Below are 15,713 nucleotides of genomic sequence, written 5' to 3' on the forward strand. Positions count from 1 at the left end.
AGTCCTTATACCCAGAACGGAATAAAAAATTAAAGACACGAGCTCCTCTGTATGGGGATTTGTGCTTGAGTTACTCTGAGAGCCTCATCTCTGAGACATTTTGTGGAGAACGGACTTATTTTGTTGAGTAAAGCAAAGATGCTGCAATGACAGCGAAATGTTGTAGTGAAACAGCAACTGTTGTTTTTTTCTCCTTCTTTTATGTGTGAAGTTTTTAAATAGCCAATTTACCACAATAGAGAGTAGTTAAATGCATCTTTAATTTTCTAGTATGTTTCATACTTTTCGGAGCTTCTATGAAATATCTGAAAACCTCTTCTTCCCGGGGTGCCTGGCAGCTCAGTTGGTTAAGCGTTCGACTCTTGGTTTGGGCTCAGGTCGTGAACTGGGGGTCATGAGATCAACGCCCCCATCAGGGGGGAGTCTGCCTTCAGGTTCTCTCTCCCTCCCCCTGCCAGCCCCCGCTTGCTTGTGTGCTCTGTCTCTCAAATAAATAAAATCTTAAAAAGGAAAGAAAGGAAGGAAGGAAGGAAGGAAGGGAAGGAGGGAGAGAGGGAGGGAGGGACGAAGGAAGGAAAGAAAAAGAAAGAAAGAAAGAAGGAAAGAAAGAAAGAAAGGAAGAAAACCTCTTCTTCCCATTTGAATGCAGGAAGGGGCCAGGTCCAGCTTTTCCTCCCTAATCTCTCTCTCTACAAACACATCATTGCTGAAGGAAATAGGTTTTCTGGTCATAGAAAAACTACAGCAAAGCTTAAATATCCTAGGGGAGTTGCCCCTCTGTGCCCCATGCCTAGGATTGCGCTCTTCCTCAGGGAGCTCAGTCCAGGTACACAGACGTGGTCACACACCTGAGCTCAGGAACCAGCAAGACCAGAGTTCTAATCTGACTCCCCTGTTCACAAAGCTACGTGACTCTGGCAAGCTGGGTAAGCAATCTGAGTCTTCATTTCTAATCCATATATGGATATAATAATGCCTAGGCCAAAAACTAAGTCAGAGAGACTAAATGAAATAAGCCCAAAAGATCCAGAAAATGTAAAAAATAAAAATATGCCGTAGCTAGCTGTAGATATTACTAATAGGTTCTAAACCTCGGTGAGAAGAAAATCAAAACTCATTAAAGAGAAGGATCTAGTTTAGAAAGATTCAAGTTCATTGTATATATTGACAAAGCAGTAGAGATAGTAAGAAAATACTTATAATACTGTCTTTGTGATATATATATATATATAATACTGCTTTCATTCATTCACTGAACAAATGTTTATCAAACAACTACTCTGTGTCAGGCAATATGGCTGATGCTGGAGATACAGCAATGAATTAGGCTCCACCCAGCTGGATTTAAACAGAATTCATTTTCACAGTCTTAGGACATGAGAAAGGCTCTGATCTTTTTTTTTTTTTTCCCCCAGGTGGTGAAATAGAAAAGATAAAAGTAAGGTTTTTTCCCAGGCAATCAATAAACAGATGTTAAAACTGTAAGCCCATGTCTGTCTTGCCCACTGTTACGTTCTATGGACCTAGCCTGGAGGGTGGCACCTCGTGGGGGGCCAACCAGCTATCGAATTAATAAGTAAGTAGTAGAAATGGGGACTCTCGTACAGTCAGGGACTGGTAAGATCATTTCTCACCTGCTAAGGGTATCACTGGATTTGCTGCCTTCAGTGGAGTCCCTTAATGAGTTGTTGCTTCTGTCGGCAGAAGGGTGGGAGAAACGAAGAGTACATGGTGTTATTTTTACTTAGTGATGAAACTATGTTGTTCCTCTGAACGCTGCTTTTACACCAACGCAGATTCAAAGAGTGAGACTGGGGCATTGGCTCTTCCAGGTGGTAAAACAATGTAAAGAAGAGCTTGAAGACAAAAGGAATGGACTCCTTTTGGGAGCCAGGAGCAGTCTGCTTTGGTTAGAGTGCACTGTGGGAGTCAAGCAGGGTGGTGACAAGTTGGGGAGGGCCTGCAGGAGCAGACTGAGAGACCGGGGCCTAATGCAGCAGAGGGCGAGGAGTTGATGAAGACCTGCGAGCCACGTTCTTCTTGTCTTACATGGATAACAGATCAATATTAGCTTTTTTCCCTCCTTGGCTAAAAAAAAGAGGTTGTCTCTGTTGAGGGGTTATGGATTTCATTTCTTTAATGCTCTTTTTAGGATCTCATTTTAAAATTTAGCTCTTCAATTACTGAGGAAAATAGGATTGGTCTCTGTGGGTTCTTAAAATCCTGTATTGGAGGTTGTTAGACCTTCCTTCCAGACTACCTTCCTCTCAAAAGTTAGGTAAACCATTGTAAATGAGTGTAAAATGTAGAAAAAAAAATTTTCCATTTTTGGTATGGTATACCATGTAAATATCTTCCTATGCGTAAACAGCAGCAAAATTTAAAATAAGCCAAAAAAATTCCTGTTGATTTCTAGAAAATACATTACACTGTATGTATGTATATTGAAATCTGATTTAGTTTTAGTTAATGTAACTGCTTGCTTTCAATGCCCAAATGCCCATCGATTCCCATGTAAACTGTCCAGACTTCCTAAATTACCTGGAAACATAAAAAAAATTATTGGACAATTAATTAGATCAGAATCTCAGATTCTTCTTACCTATGGCATATCTCTAATCTCAGGCTAGATTCAGTTATACAACCTCTTTCTCTAACATCTCTGTATAAATATAATTCTCAGTTAATTATACAAAGAACAATTTCCAGATTCCATATATTTTTAGAACAATCAATTGCTCTTGAAAGCACAACAGCAGATTTTAGGCCTCCAAGCAAATTTTGCAGAAGGCTGCCCCTGGATTTCATCAGCTCAGAAATGCTTTCACAGACTCTTAAAAGGTTTAAGCTGAGTTTAGGCTTTGGTGACAAGGTCATTTGTAGAATTATAGCAAATTAACATGCATTGTTTAAAGGCAGGGACCAAATATATTCATGAATATATTCATGTTCAATACAATCCAATATAATTTAGGCCCACAATTAGTGGCTAAAGTGATGGAAATCACCTGATCAAGAAATCACGGTCATCTTTGTGGAATGATTAGTGCTGGGAGCCTGGGCTCCAACATTTACTTTTGGTTTTGCCTCTTTGCTTCATAGGAGAAGACAATACAATTTATGCCCAAATTAACTCCTCTGTCAAATGAGCTTAATAATAAATACTGCCCTGCCTTAGAAGGCATGTATGTTGCTTTGCACATACATGTATTCCTCAGTGGAGTGGCCAATGGAATGTTTCTGACACGTGATTCAGAGAATGCAACATTATGCTAGGTAACTGGGTTGTGCTTACTATTTTACTATTACTATTAATAATAGTATTAATAAATATCAAATAAATCCAGCTAATATTTAACTACTTCAGGTTAACATATAAAAATTAAACCTCTTAAGAGACTGGAGATTGCTTATATGTAAGTATTATTTTAGAAAGTATTACTTTTAGATATTTGTCATATAACCAGAAAATGAATATTACAAAAGGTTGTTGTAATACTAATGGCTAGTATACAATTAATATTATTATACCAAAAATATAGTGTGTACTGTATTAAAATGCTTTCAATTAATCTAATAATAATACACAGTAAAATTCTGAAATAGTATTTGAAAAGAACATGAGAATCTCATTGATTTCTGCAGGTAATACAGGGACAGGCTGGAGAACTGCCAGAAATCTTTTTCAGGTGTGACCTTCTATTCATTTGTCACTGGCATGAATCTCTAGAGAACCACGGACTTTCCTATTAGATTATATCTGGAGAGTCATGTAGTCCTTACGGGTTTAGTTTAGTTCCACCATCGAACTGGGTGGCTGCAGGCAACTCAACCTTTTGAAACTTGCGTTTTTCTCCTTTTTAAGACGGGAATAACAACACCTGCCCTGTCTGGTTTCAAACAGTTGTTATGGTAATCAAATAAGATTATGCGTGTGAAATCTGTCGGGAACTAAAAATTACTACTCGAAAGTAACCCGTAACGCCTTGCTTTGATGACTTCCTTCTGAACAGAATAATAACTATATTATTTGCTCTTGATATCACGTTGTTTGACTTTTGTTTCGCTCCTTCCACTTTCATGTTTTCCCTGGTGAGGTCAGATACTCTTCGAAGTTAAACCTGCACCTCCCACAGAGAACCCAGGGGAGAGAAGCTCTCCCATCCTGCATTCCCCCCAGCCTTACACAGCCATGTAGGAGACTCCCAGGGACGGTGTTCTCCCTTCCTCCTCAGGCTTGCCCAGCGGCACAGCTGGTTCCTCGTTGATCACACTTCTCAACTCTTGGAGAAGCTGTTTCAGGTCCCTTGTTGGATCTTCCTTCAATGTGGTGGGTTTCATAGAGTGCTGTATTAAAACAATTTACAAAACAAACACCTTAGGTTTTTTTTTTTTTAGATTCAGATGCTGTTTCCTAATGTAAAATTAATTCAGCTGGTAAGTAAAAATTATGGAGGAGAAAGAAGAAAAAACAAGAATCACCTGTGATCTTACTACTCAGGGATAATCAATAATAACTCATTAATAATCAACACAGTGTTACAATTAATTTATAAATGTGTGTATACTTCTTCATATATCCATAATAATAAATTAGAGGATACACACATAGGCTCAAACTATACACAGTGATTTTTAAGTCATTTTTAAAGAAATGTTAACAATGTAGTATGGATAGTGCCCTGTGTCATTAAATATTTACAACTATGTCCTGGCAAAATAATTCCAATACTTTTTAAAGGCTGAATTTTATAAAGTTATAGTTTAGAAGTAAGGAACTTACTTTAGAAAGTAAAGTAGTTCCTTACTTTAGAAGTAAGGACTCCTTAAAGATGAATTAATTAACTACCCCCCCCCCCTTATACTTATGAGGAAAGAGACACTCAATATTTTCAAACTGGGTTAGTTGGTATTTGAGAATAATTTTAAATGATTTTCAGATATATAAGTATTCCCTGATGATTATTTATAATATAATAAAAATTATAGATGTTCCCAATAGGCACCTCAAAAGGGGAAACCAACTGATAGTTAGCCGTTGCTCTGGAGAGCAGGTGGTCTTTTTGGAGGACACTCATGGCTAGGAAGTCATCAATCACCATCAAGCTATTTCAGCTGGAGGTTTAACTTTTTTAAATTAACGTTAGTTTAACTCCAATGTGGAGTTAAACCTGCCATATATGTTGGTTGTTGAATGAACATTGGTTTTGCTTTTCTAGGATCTATGCCAAATAAGTGTTGATGCTATTGTATGACCCTCACATTCCCCTTCCTTTCCTAACCCTGCAGACATACCACAGGTAGCATGCAGCTGAACATGTCAAGAGTTCTGACTGACTGAGAAAGAGATCACAAGTAGGCAGAGAGGCAGAGAGAGAGGGAGATGCAGGCTCCCCATTGAGCAGAGAGGACGATACAGAGCTCCATCGCAGGACCCTGGGGCCATGACCTGAGCCCAAGGCAGAAGCTTTAACCCACTGAGCCACCAAGGCCCCCAATAGCTTGCCTTTTTTTCTGGAACCCTTATTTAAGAAATCTCTAGGGAAACCCAAAGACAAAAGGGGAGAGAAAACAAGGACATCAGAGTACATTTTAGCCTTCGACACCTATAGCTACAGCAAGCAGTGCACAGAGTCTAACTCCTAGCTAGATAAACACAATGCCCTCACCCCAAAGTTCTATTTATCTCAATTCTTTTTACCCAGTACATCATGTTCAGCTTTCAACAAAAAATTAAACTCATACTAAAAAGATAAAAAAACGCAGCTGAAGAGACAGAGCCAGCATCAGACCCAGACTCAGATGTGGTAGAGATTCTGGAACTATTAGACTAGGAGTTTCATTATGATTAATTTTTTCTGTTGGTTCTGATGGAAAAAGTGGATGACATGCAAAAACAGATCATGTAAGCAGAAAAACTGAAATTCTAGGACAGAATCAAAAGGAAATTCTAGAAAAAAATCGAAAAGAAATGAAGAAGGCCTTTGATAGGCTTATCAGTAGGCTGGACATGACCATGAAAGTAATCAGGGAGCTTGAAGAAATTTTTTTTTTGTTTTTAAGATTTGTTCATTTTAGAGAGAGTAAGAGAGAGAGTAAGAGAAAGTGAGAGTGTGTGCAAGAGAGCATATGAGCAGGGAGGGGCAGAGGGGCAGGAAGATGGAGGAAGAATCTGAACCAGACTCTTCACCAAGTGTAGAGCCTGACACGGGGCCCAATCCCATAACCACGAGGTTGTGACCAGAGCTGAGACCAAGAGTTGGTGCTCAACTGACTGAGCCACCCAGGTGTCCCTGCCTGAAGAAGTGTTAATGGAAACTTCTAAAACTGAAATGCAAAGAGAAAAAAAAAATTAAGAAGATGGACCAGAAAGTTGAAGAACTGTGGGAACACTCTAAGAGATGTAACATACACATGCTGGGGGTACCACAAGGAAAAGAGAGAAAGAAATAGAAGATAGACGTAATAATGGCTGAGAATTTTCCAAGATTAATGACAGAACAGATCCGGGAACCTCATGATGCATCAAACGATGCAGACACTAAAAAAAACCTCCCCATAGGCATATCATATTCAAACTGCAGAAAATCAAAGACAAAAGGTCTTTAGCCAGAGGGAGAAAATAGAGTATTACATCAGACTTCTCTTCAGAAATCACACGAGCAAGAAGAGACTTGAATGAAGTATTTAAAATATTGAGATAAAACCTCCCCACCAATCTAGAACTATACCCTGAAAAATTATCTTTCAGAAGTGAAGGAGAAATAAGATTCTCAAACAAATAAAAATTGAGGGAATTTGTTGTCAGCAGATCTACCTTGTAAGAAGTGTTAAAAGAGGTTCTTCAGAGAGGAAGAAAATGATATAGGTCAAAAACTCAGATTTACATAAAGAGAGGAAGATCCTCAGAGAAAGAATAAAAGAAGGTAAAATAAAGAACTTTCTTTTAATTGCTCTAACAACAGTTTGTTCAAATAATAATAGGAATAATGCATCCAATTATGTACACATAATATTATAATAATATAAAAATTATGTACACATATATTATAATAATATAAAAATATATGTGTTTATACACACGCTTAGGGATAAGTGAAATGAATGACCACCTTGATACAAGGGACATGAAGGAGGAAATAGAACTATTTTGTCATTATAAGGTCCCTGTATGACCCATGACTTGTGGTGTCATTTCTAAGTGGACTGGGATTAGTTGTTAATATATACTGCAAACTCTAGGACAACCACTAAAAAGGAAAAAAGGAAATATAATTTATATGCTAAGAAGGGAGAGAAAATAACATTTTTTTAAAGGTTTTATTTATTTATTTCACAGAGACAGACATGGGGAGAAAGGGGACACAAACAGGGGGAGTGGGAGAGGGAGAAGCAGGCCTCCTGCTGAGTGGGAAGCCCGATGCTGCTGCGAGGCTTGATCCCAGGACCCTGGGATCATGACCTGAGCAGGAGGCAGAGGCTTAACGACTAAGCTAACCAAGTGCCCCCTAACATTCTATTTTTAAATGCTCAATTAAAACCACAAAAGGCAGAAAAAGAGTAAAAGATAAAAATAGGAATAAAAACAAAAGCAATGACAAGAAAATAGTAACAAACATGGTAATATTAAGCTAGTTATATGAGGAAGGAATTTAAGTATCGATGCCCCAGATATACCGACGAAAAGACGGGGATTGTCAGGATGCAACAAAAAATAGGACTATACGTTGTCAGAAACCTACTTTACAAATAAAGACACATATAGATTAAAAGTAAGGAGATGGAGAAAGAAATATCATGCTAATTCTAATCAAAAGAAAGCTGGAGTAGCTACATTAATCGCAGACAGAGCAAGCATCTGAGCAAGGAAAAGAAAGCCATTACATAGTGATAAAGGGATCAATTCTCCAAGAAGATGAAACAATCCTTAATGTGTATGCACTTAGCAGAAGGGCATCAAACTATGCGAGGCGAAAACTGATGAAACTGCAAAGAGAAAAAGATGAATCCACTATTACAGCCAAACACACTTCCTAACTCTCCGTCAACAGTGGACAAACTCAGCAGGCAGAAAATCAGCAAAGACAGAGCAGAACTGAACAGCACTTTCAGTCGATTGCAATAACTGACATCTATAGACTACTTCGTCCAAAAAGTAGCAGAGCACGTACTCTGACGTTTATATGGAACATTCCTCAAGACAGACCACATTTTGGGCTACAAGTACACAGGAACAATTTTTAAAGAATAAAAATCATACAATGTCTACGCTAGGATTACACATAGAATTGAACCTGAAACCAGTAACAAAAAGATAGCTGGGAGCGCCTGGGTGGCTCAGTTGTTAAATGTCTGCCTTCAGCTCGGGTCATGATCCTGGAGTCCCAGGACTGAGTCCCACCTGGGGCTCCCAGCTCAGCAGGGAGTCTGCTTCACCCTCTGACCCTCACCCCCACTTGTGCTCGCTCTCTCTCTCTCTCTCTCAAAAAAAAAAAGATAGTTGGAAAATTCCTAAATCATTGGAGATAAACCAGTACACTCCTGAATAACGCACAAACCAAAAAAGAAATCTCAAGAGAAATTTAAAAATGTTTTGACAGGATAAAAATGAAAATACAACTTACCAAAATTTGTGGCATGTAGCAAAAGTAGTGCTTAAAGGAAATTTATAACACTGAATGCACATATTAGGGAAAAAGATGTAAAACCAATAATCCAAACGTCTTGCAAATTCTCTTCTTGCAAAGTAAGCAAATAAAATAACATATATATATATATATATATATATGCACAAATTATTAATATCAAAAATGAAAGAGGGGGCATCCCTGCAAATCCCAAAGACATTAAAAAGATAAAGACTGGTATTTCTTCATAGGCGCTTATCTAGGATCATGTGTTGCATGTAGTGGTCACATCTCTAGTCTTTCTTCACTCTGGAGGAGTGTAGAACGGGTGGGGTGGCCTTTCACTGACTAATGTATCCTCACTCCTCTGTGCCGGGAGTGTTGGAAAAGGAAGAGATGGACCACGGCCAAACCCCATCCTGCCAGACACATAAAATGAGTAATTGTTCGAGTGTGTAGAGAGAAGCTTGGAAGTGATGTCTTTTTTTTTTGAAGATTTTATTTATTTGGCAGATAGCACGTGTGAGCACAGAGAGCACAAACAGGGGGAGTGGCAGTAGGAAAAGCAGGCTCCCCCCTGAGCAAGGAACCCAGTGCGGGGTTCAATCCCAGGACCTTGGGATCATGACCTAAACTGAAGACAGATGTGTAACCACTGAGCCGTCCAGGTGCACCTGATGTCATGGTTTTATCTTGTTTTATTTTTAACATGAAAGTTTTAAAGCAACTGTAAAAATCAAAATATGTTAAACCACTCACTCTTTGCTTAATTCTTCCTAGACAGAATGTTCACTAGAAAACACTGTCTCTTTCCCAAAATGGTTCTAAGAAAATCCCTCTTAGGTTAAATTTAACAATCTATCTCTGAGGTCATATGTTTTCAGATCTGATTGATCTCCACATGAATCTGGTAAGGAGTCTGTTCTTAGATTAAATTTTAAATAGGCAGACACAGAATACAACTATCCCTATTGTGTCAGATATGAGCGTTAAGTAAGTATAAAAAAATTCTAATCTGACTCTGCCTCAAAAAAGAAAAAAAAAAGTAATATTATGAACAATTCTATGCCCACAAATTGGATAATACAGATGAAATGGACCAATTCCATAGGAAGAAACAGATAATCTGAACACACCTAAATCTATTAAAGAAATTAAATCAATAATTAACAACCTTTCAATACAGAAAGAACAAGCCTAAATGAGTTCACTGGTAAACTCTACCAAACATTTATGGAAGAAATTATACCAATTCTCTAAATCTCTTCCAGAAAATAGCCGTACCGGGAATACTTACTTGCTCATTCTGTGAGGCTAGGAGTACCCTAAGATGAAAACCAAAAACATTACAAGAAAAGAAAACTAAAGGCCAATATTTCTCATAAACATAGATATAAAAATATTCAACAAAATATTAGCATATGTATTTCAACAATTTATGAAAAAAGTTATATAACACAATCAAGAAGGATTTATCCCAGGTAATCAAAGCTAGTTCAACATTCAAAAATCAATTGATAAGATTATATGGAAAACTTATATCCACATAAAAACATGCATACAGATGCTTAAAGCAGCTTATAACACAGGCTAAAGAGAAAAAAAATCACATGATCATATCAATAAATGCAGAAAAAGCACTGGACAAAACCCAATACCAATTTACATAAAAACTCTAGTGAACTAGGAATAGAGGAGGAACTTCCTCAATTTGGTAAACATCATCTACAAAAAACCTATAGCTAACATCATACTTTTTCCTTTTTTTTTTTTTTTTTAAAGTAGGCTCCAAAACCAGCATGGAACCCAATGCGGGGCTTGAACTCATGACCCTGAGATCGAGATGGAAGCTGATATCAAGAGTCAGACGTTTAACCCACTGAGCCACCTGGGTGCCCCACATCATACTTAACGGTAAGAAACTAGACACTTTCCTGCTAAGTTCAAAAACCAGGCAAGAATGTCCCCTCTCACCACTTATATTCAAAATCATCCCAGGGGCACCTGGGTGTCTCAGTCAGTTAAGCATTTGCTTTAGCCTGGAGACATGATCTCGTGGTCCTGGGATTGAGCCTCATGTCCTGCCCCTAGCCCAGTGGGGAGTTTCCTTCTCCTTCTCCCTCTCCCCCCTGCTTCTGTGCATGTGCTCTGTAAAATATATAAATCTTTAAAAAATATGGGCACCTGGGTGGCTCAGTGGGTTAAGCCGCTGCCTTCGGCTCAGGTCATGATCTCAGGGTCCTGGGATCGAGGCCCGCATCGGGCTCTCTGCTCAGCGGGGAGCCTGCTTCCCTCTCTCTCTCTCTGCCTGCCTCTCTGTCTACTTGTGATCTCTCTCTCTGTCAAATAAATAAATAAATAAAATCTTTTAAAAAAAATAAATAAAAAATAATCATCCCAGAAGTTATAGTTATTCAAAAAGAAAAGAAATAAAAGGTGTACAGATTTGCAAAGGAAGAATTAAAACTGTCTTTCTTCACAAATGATAGGACCCTTTATGTAGATAATCTCAGAGAATCAACAATAACAACAAAACTCCTGGAACAAATAAGAGATTATTGCAAGGTGGCAGGATACAAGATTACTATGTAAAAGTCAATTGCTTTCCCACATATCAGCAATGAAAAACTGGAATTTAAGAATTAAAAACAGTATACCATTTATATTAGTACCAAAAGTGTAAATACTTAGGTATGAATCTTACAAAATATGTACAAGATTTATATGAGTAACATTATAAAGTTCAGACATAAAAATCAAAGAGCTAAATAAATGGAGAGATATTCCATGTTCATGGATAAGACTCACTCTTGTTAAGATGTCAGCTCTTTCCAATCTGATTTATGAATTCAATGCAATCCCAATCAAAATCCCAGTAATTTTTAAGTTTTGTGGATCCTGACAAGTTGATCGTACAGTTCATATGGAAAGGCAAAAAAGCCCAGAATACCAAATACAATATTGATGGAGAACAAAGTTGGAGAACTGACAATAGCCCATTTCAAGACCTACCATGATAAGACAAGCGCGGCACTGGTGAAAGACGAATTAAATAAATCAAAGGAACAGGATAACGAGCCAGACACAACTACAGGTGACTGAACCTCAAGGAAACAGCAAAGGCAACTCAATGGACAAAGGGCTGTATTTTCAACAAATGGTGCAACAACTGGAATCCACATGCAAAACAAAACACAACGAATGTAGATGCAGACCATACATCTGGATGCATATGGGAACTTTATTCATAACTGCTAAAACTTAGATGCTATCAAGATGTCCTTTAATAGGTGAGTGGACAGACAAACTGTAGTACATCCATGCTATGAAATATTATTCAGTGACAAAAAGAAATTAGCTATTAAATCATGGCAAGACATGGAACTGTGCGAGCATATTACTAAGGGAAAGAAGCCACTGTGAAAGGAACGCATCTTAAATGATTCCTATTCTATGACATTCTGGAAAAGGCAAAACTGTGGAGACAGTTAAAAGATCACCAGTTACCAGGAGTTCAGAGGAAGGAAAGGAGGGATGATTAGGTGAGAAACAAGGCACTTTTAGGGTGGTAAGAGTACTGTTAGTGATACTGTAATTGTGTATACACGTGATTATACACTTGTCAAAACCCATAGAACGTACAACACAAGGGGAAACTCCAATATAATCCATGGACTTTAGTTAATAATAATGTATCAATATTGGCTCATCCTTTGTGATACATGCACAGTAATGAAAGATGTGAATGACATGGGAAACTGTAGAGTGGGGGCAAAGGGAGTATAGGAAGCTCTCTACAGCTTCTGTTCAATTTTTCTGTAAATCTCAAACTACTGTAGAAATATCAAGTCTATTCATTTAAGAGGAAAAAAGAGATGTGGGCTTTGGAAGCAAAAACAACAACAAAGAGTCATGTCCATTCATACAGTCAGCGGCGGGATGAGACTCAAGATGGACTATTATGCCACACCCTTCCCATCACCATGTTACCACTGCACAGGCAAAATCAGTAACTTGTTTTTGTTTTGATATGTATGTTATTTGTTTATAATGAATCTGTACATTTTTCATGTTTATTGGGTCTTGGCATTTATTTGTGAATTTTGTATCTACAAAATTTGCATCTTCAGTGTAATTTTCTTTTAAAGGATATATTTTTTTCATCCAGATATATAAAAACTCTCTATATGATAGTAGCCCTTTATTCAAAATATTTTTTAGTTTGTGGTTTCCTTTTAATTTTGTTTAAGGTGGTGTTTTGTGACTTTTATAAGTCATAGTATTTGTTTTATTTAGTCAAAATTATCAATCTTTTAAAGTTTATGCATCTTGCAATATTTATATTGATTCATTTTTAATACACTAATTCATATGGAAATATTCTGATTTATAATGTGAGCAAAGTACTTCTTAAAATTAGAAAATAGCTGGGAAGTGAAAAATTCTAAAACATTGTTTATGTATGACTCTTTTCTGGCTAGTAAAGAAATAACTAAACATAGCTCCTGAAGTTACCAGACCCCATTAAAGAATCATGTTCTCTCCCACCCCAATCTTTTGACTCTTAGGATACACATTAAGGCTATTTCTAGAAGATACACATTTTCAAGTTAAAACTTCCACAAGCTTTTTGTTTCAAGGGAAGGATATAAGCTTATACTCTTCAGTTAAACTTAAGGTTTATTTTGTGATTGGATTAGTCTCCTATTACATTGTGACTCTGAAATCATTTTATGTTAGACTTGTTGCCAAAATGAATCCTAAATTATACCCCTAATGCACCTCTATCTTCTCCAAATATGGTTCTCCCTAATGGCCTTAGTCCATTACAGGCAAATGTATGAGTTATGATGTAAGATAAGTAATGTCTAAGGAGACTATGTGCTTCTCATTGGCCCTATCTCCATTCTCCAAAGATAGAAGATAAATGGAAAAGCTAAAAATAAAAGCTTGATCTCACTCAGTTTGAATTAGACTATTCTATTTTGAGAATGTCTGACCAAGTCTATCTCTTATACTCCTATTTCTGCTAGAAGACTATAATAAAAGTGGAATAGAAATATACTACTTGGAATGTAAATATATTATTTACATTGCATATTGAGAAGGGGTGAGTAGGAAACAAGACAAACATAAAGTGTTGCTAAAAATCTTGCCCACATTGTGGATACGTTGGTGGCAAACAGCAAGCATAGCTAATACACGTTGCCCATAATACATGGGCATAGATTCTGATATGTAAATAAAGCAAACGATATTGCCCTGGAAATACTTTATTTTTATATGCAAAATAACCTGTATCTGAAACATTAAAATTCTTATGTCAAGATACCAAGTACATGTGTGCGTTTTTGTATGTATGTGTGTGTATGGATATATGCATGTATGGAACACCATGTAACTTCAGGCAGATAATCTACGTCATGAACTATTTTAATTTTTTTTTTTTTATAGAGACATTTAGCAGTGCAGTGTAGGGAAGCAGTGTAGAATAATGGTTAAGAACACAGGACCTAGGGGTGCCTGGGTGGCTCAGTCGTTAAGCGTCTGCCTTCGGCTCAGTGCATGATCCCAGGGTCCTGGGATCAGACCCCGCATCAGGCTCCCTGCTCAGTGGGAGGCCTGCTTCTCCCTTCCCACTCCTGCTTGTGTTCCTCTCTTGCTGTGTGTCTCTCTGCCAAATAAATAAAATCTTAAAAAAAAAAAAACCCACAGGATCTAGACTCAGGCTGCGTTGGTTAAGTCTTGGCATTACTCTGTTTTGGGTATGTGAACTCTATGTAAATCACTTTGCTTTTCCAAGCCTCAGTTTCTGCATCTGTGAAATAGGTATGGTAACAGCACTTCCCTTATGTGGTAGTAATGCTTTGAACAGCACCTGCGGTTCAGTAAATACCAGCTATGGTCAGGATTACAGAACCGGCAGACTACAATCTAACCAGGTAAGTGAAGGAGCAATGGGGAACAATGCGAAAGGTAGTATTCCACTTCTTAGCACAATACTTTGCATTTATGTCTACTCTAACTGCAGCCCCACTGAAAGGACACTAAGGAATTATAAGGATAAAGAGGAAGAAAGAGATAACGTTAGATGAGTAAGGATAATGAAATTTTAGGAAATGGAAAGCAAATGCATAATCACTGTAACATTAAGCAGAACAAAGAAAGCTGAAAAGGAGCTGCACAGAAGCAGCCACCAAGAAGCCAGCTGCTCTGCAGGAGAGCATTCCAGAAAGGCTCAGGAACTGGAGACCTCAAGTATTTCTGAAGGCCAAGGTGGGACAAAGAGCAGAAAAATGGGAGGATGGGTTAAAAGTCTCCGGGAGAAACTGTTAGACTCCCAGGTAATCATTCATTCTTCTCCCCTAGATGAATTTGAAGCTTAATTTCTGCATGAGCTTGAAGCAGAGCACTTTAGGCTCCAAAGGGGTATTCAGCGTAGCAAGAGTAAGGCTGCAACTGGAAACACGAGCCTTAAGTGAGACCGCGCAGATGGACAGGCGCCCCGGCCTCCCCACCCCACCGCCTCTCAGAATACTGGCAGCTGATTTACATCTGTAAGTCAGTAGTGAGCGAACCCCTCTTTAGGAGAACTCACAGCACCAAGAAAAAAGACCCACAGGTAATTTTGGGGTCCCTCAATAAAAAAGCAATACTTAACCATTTACTGGTTGACGAATCCTGTCAATTTTACTAAGACCTTGTGAGCAGCTTTTTAGGGACTCAATCTCAAATATGAATGAAGAGCCAATGACCACTATACTTTGAAGGAAAGTCTTCAACATAAATGACAGATATCAAAACAAACAGAAAAAATGAGTTTGAAAAAAACATCAATGATTCAGGTGACAGGAGAAATTACTGAAAAACTAAAGTTATTATCTTTATTTTTTTTAAGATTTTATTTATTTATTTGACAGAGATCACAAGTAGGCAGAAAGGCTGGCAGAGAGAGAGAGAGGGGGAAGCAGGTTCCCCGCTGAGCAGAGAGCCCAATGCAGGCTCGATCCCAGAACCCTGGGATCATGACCTGAGCCGAAGGCAGAGGCTTTAACCCACTGAGCCACCCAGGCGCCCCTAAAATTA

General features: G+C 38.0%; 1 protein-coding gene across 11 annotated transcripts in view; it reads right to left on the reverse strand.

Annotated features, from left to right (window-relative positions):
• CCDC158 (coiled-coil domain containing 158) overlaps positions 1-15,713 on the reverse strand; it is a 101,432-nt gene that overhangs the window by 9,882 nt on the left and 75,837 nt on the right. For all 11 annotated transcript variants that reach the window (XM_047719580.1, XM_047719583.1, XM_047719582.1 and 8 more), the window contains 2 exons: positions 4,187-4,347; positions 1,635-1,694 (listed from right to left, as the gene is read on the reverse strand). In XM_047719580.1, coding sequence (XP_047575536.1) covers positions 1,635-1,694; positions 4,187-4,347 — 221 coding nt within the window. The remainder of the gene's footprint in view (positions 1-1,634; positions 1,695-4,186; positions 4,348-15,713) is intronic.

This window comes from Lutra lutra, chromosome 2 (genome assembly GCF_902655055.1).
Source record: "Lutra lutra chromosome 2, mLutLut1.2, whole genome shotgun sequence".
NCBI lineage: Eukaryota > Metazoa > Chordata > Mammalia > Carnivora > Mustelidae > Lutra > Lutra lutra.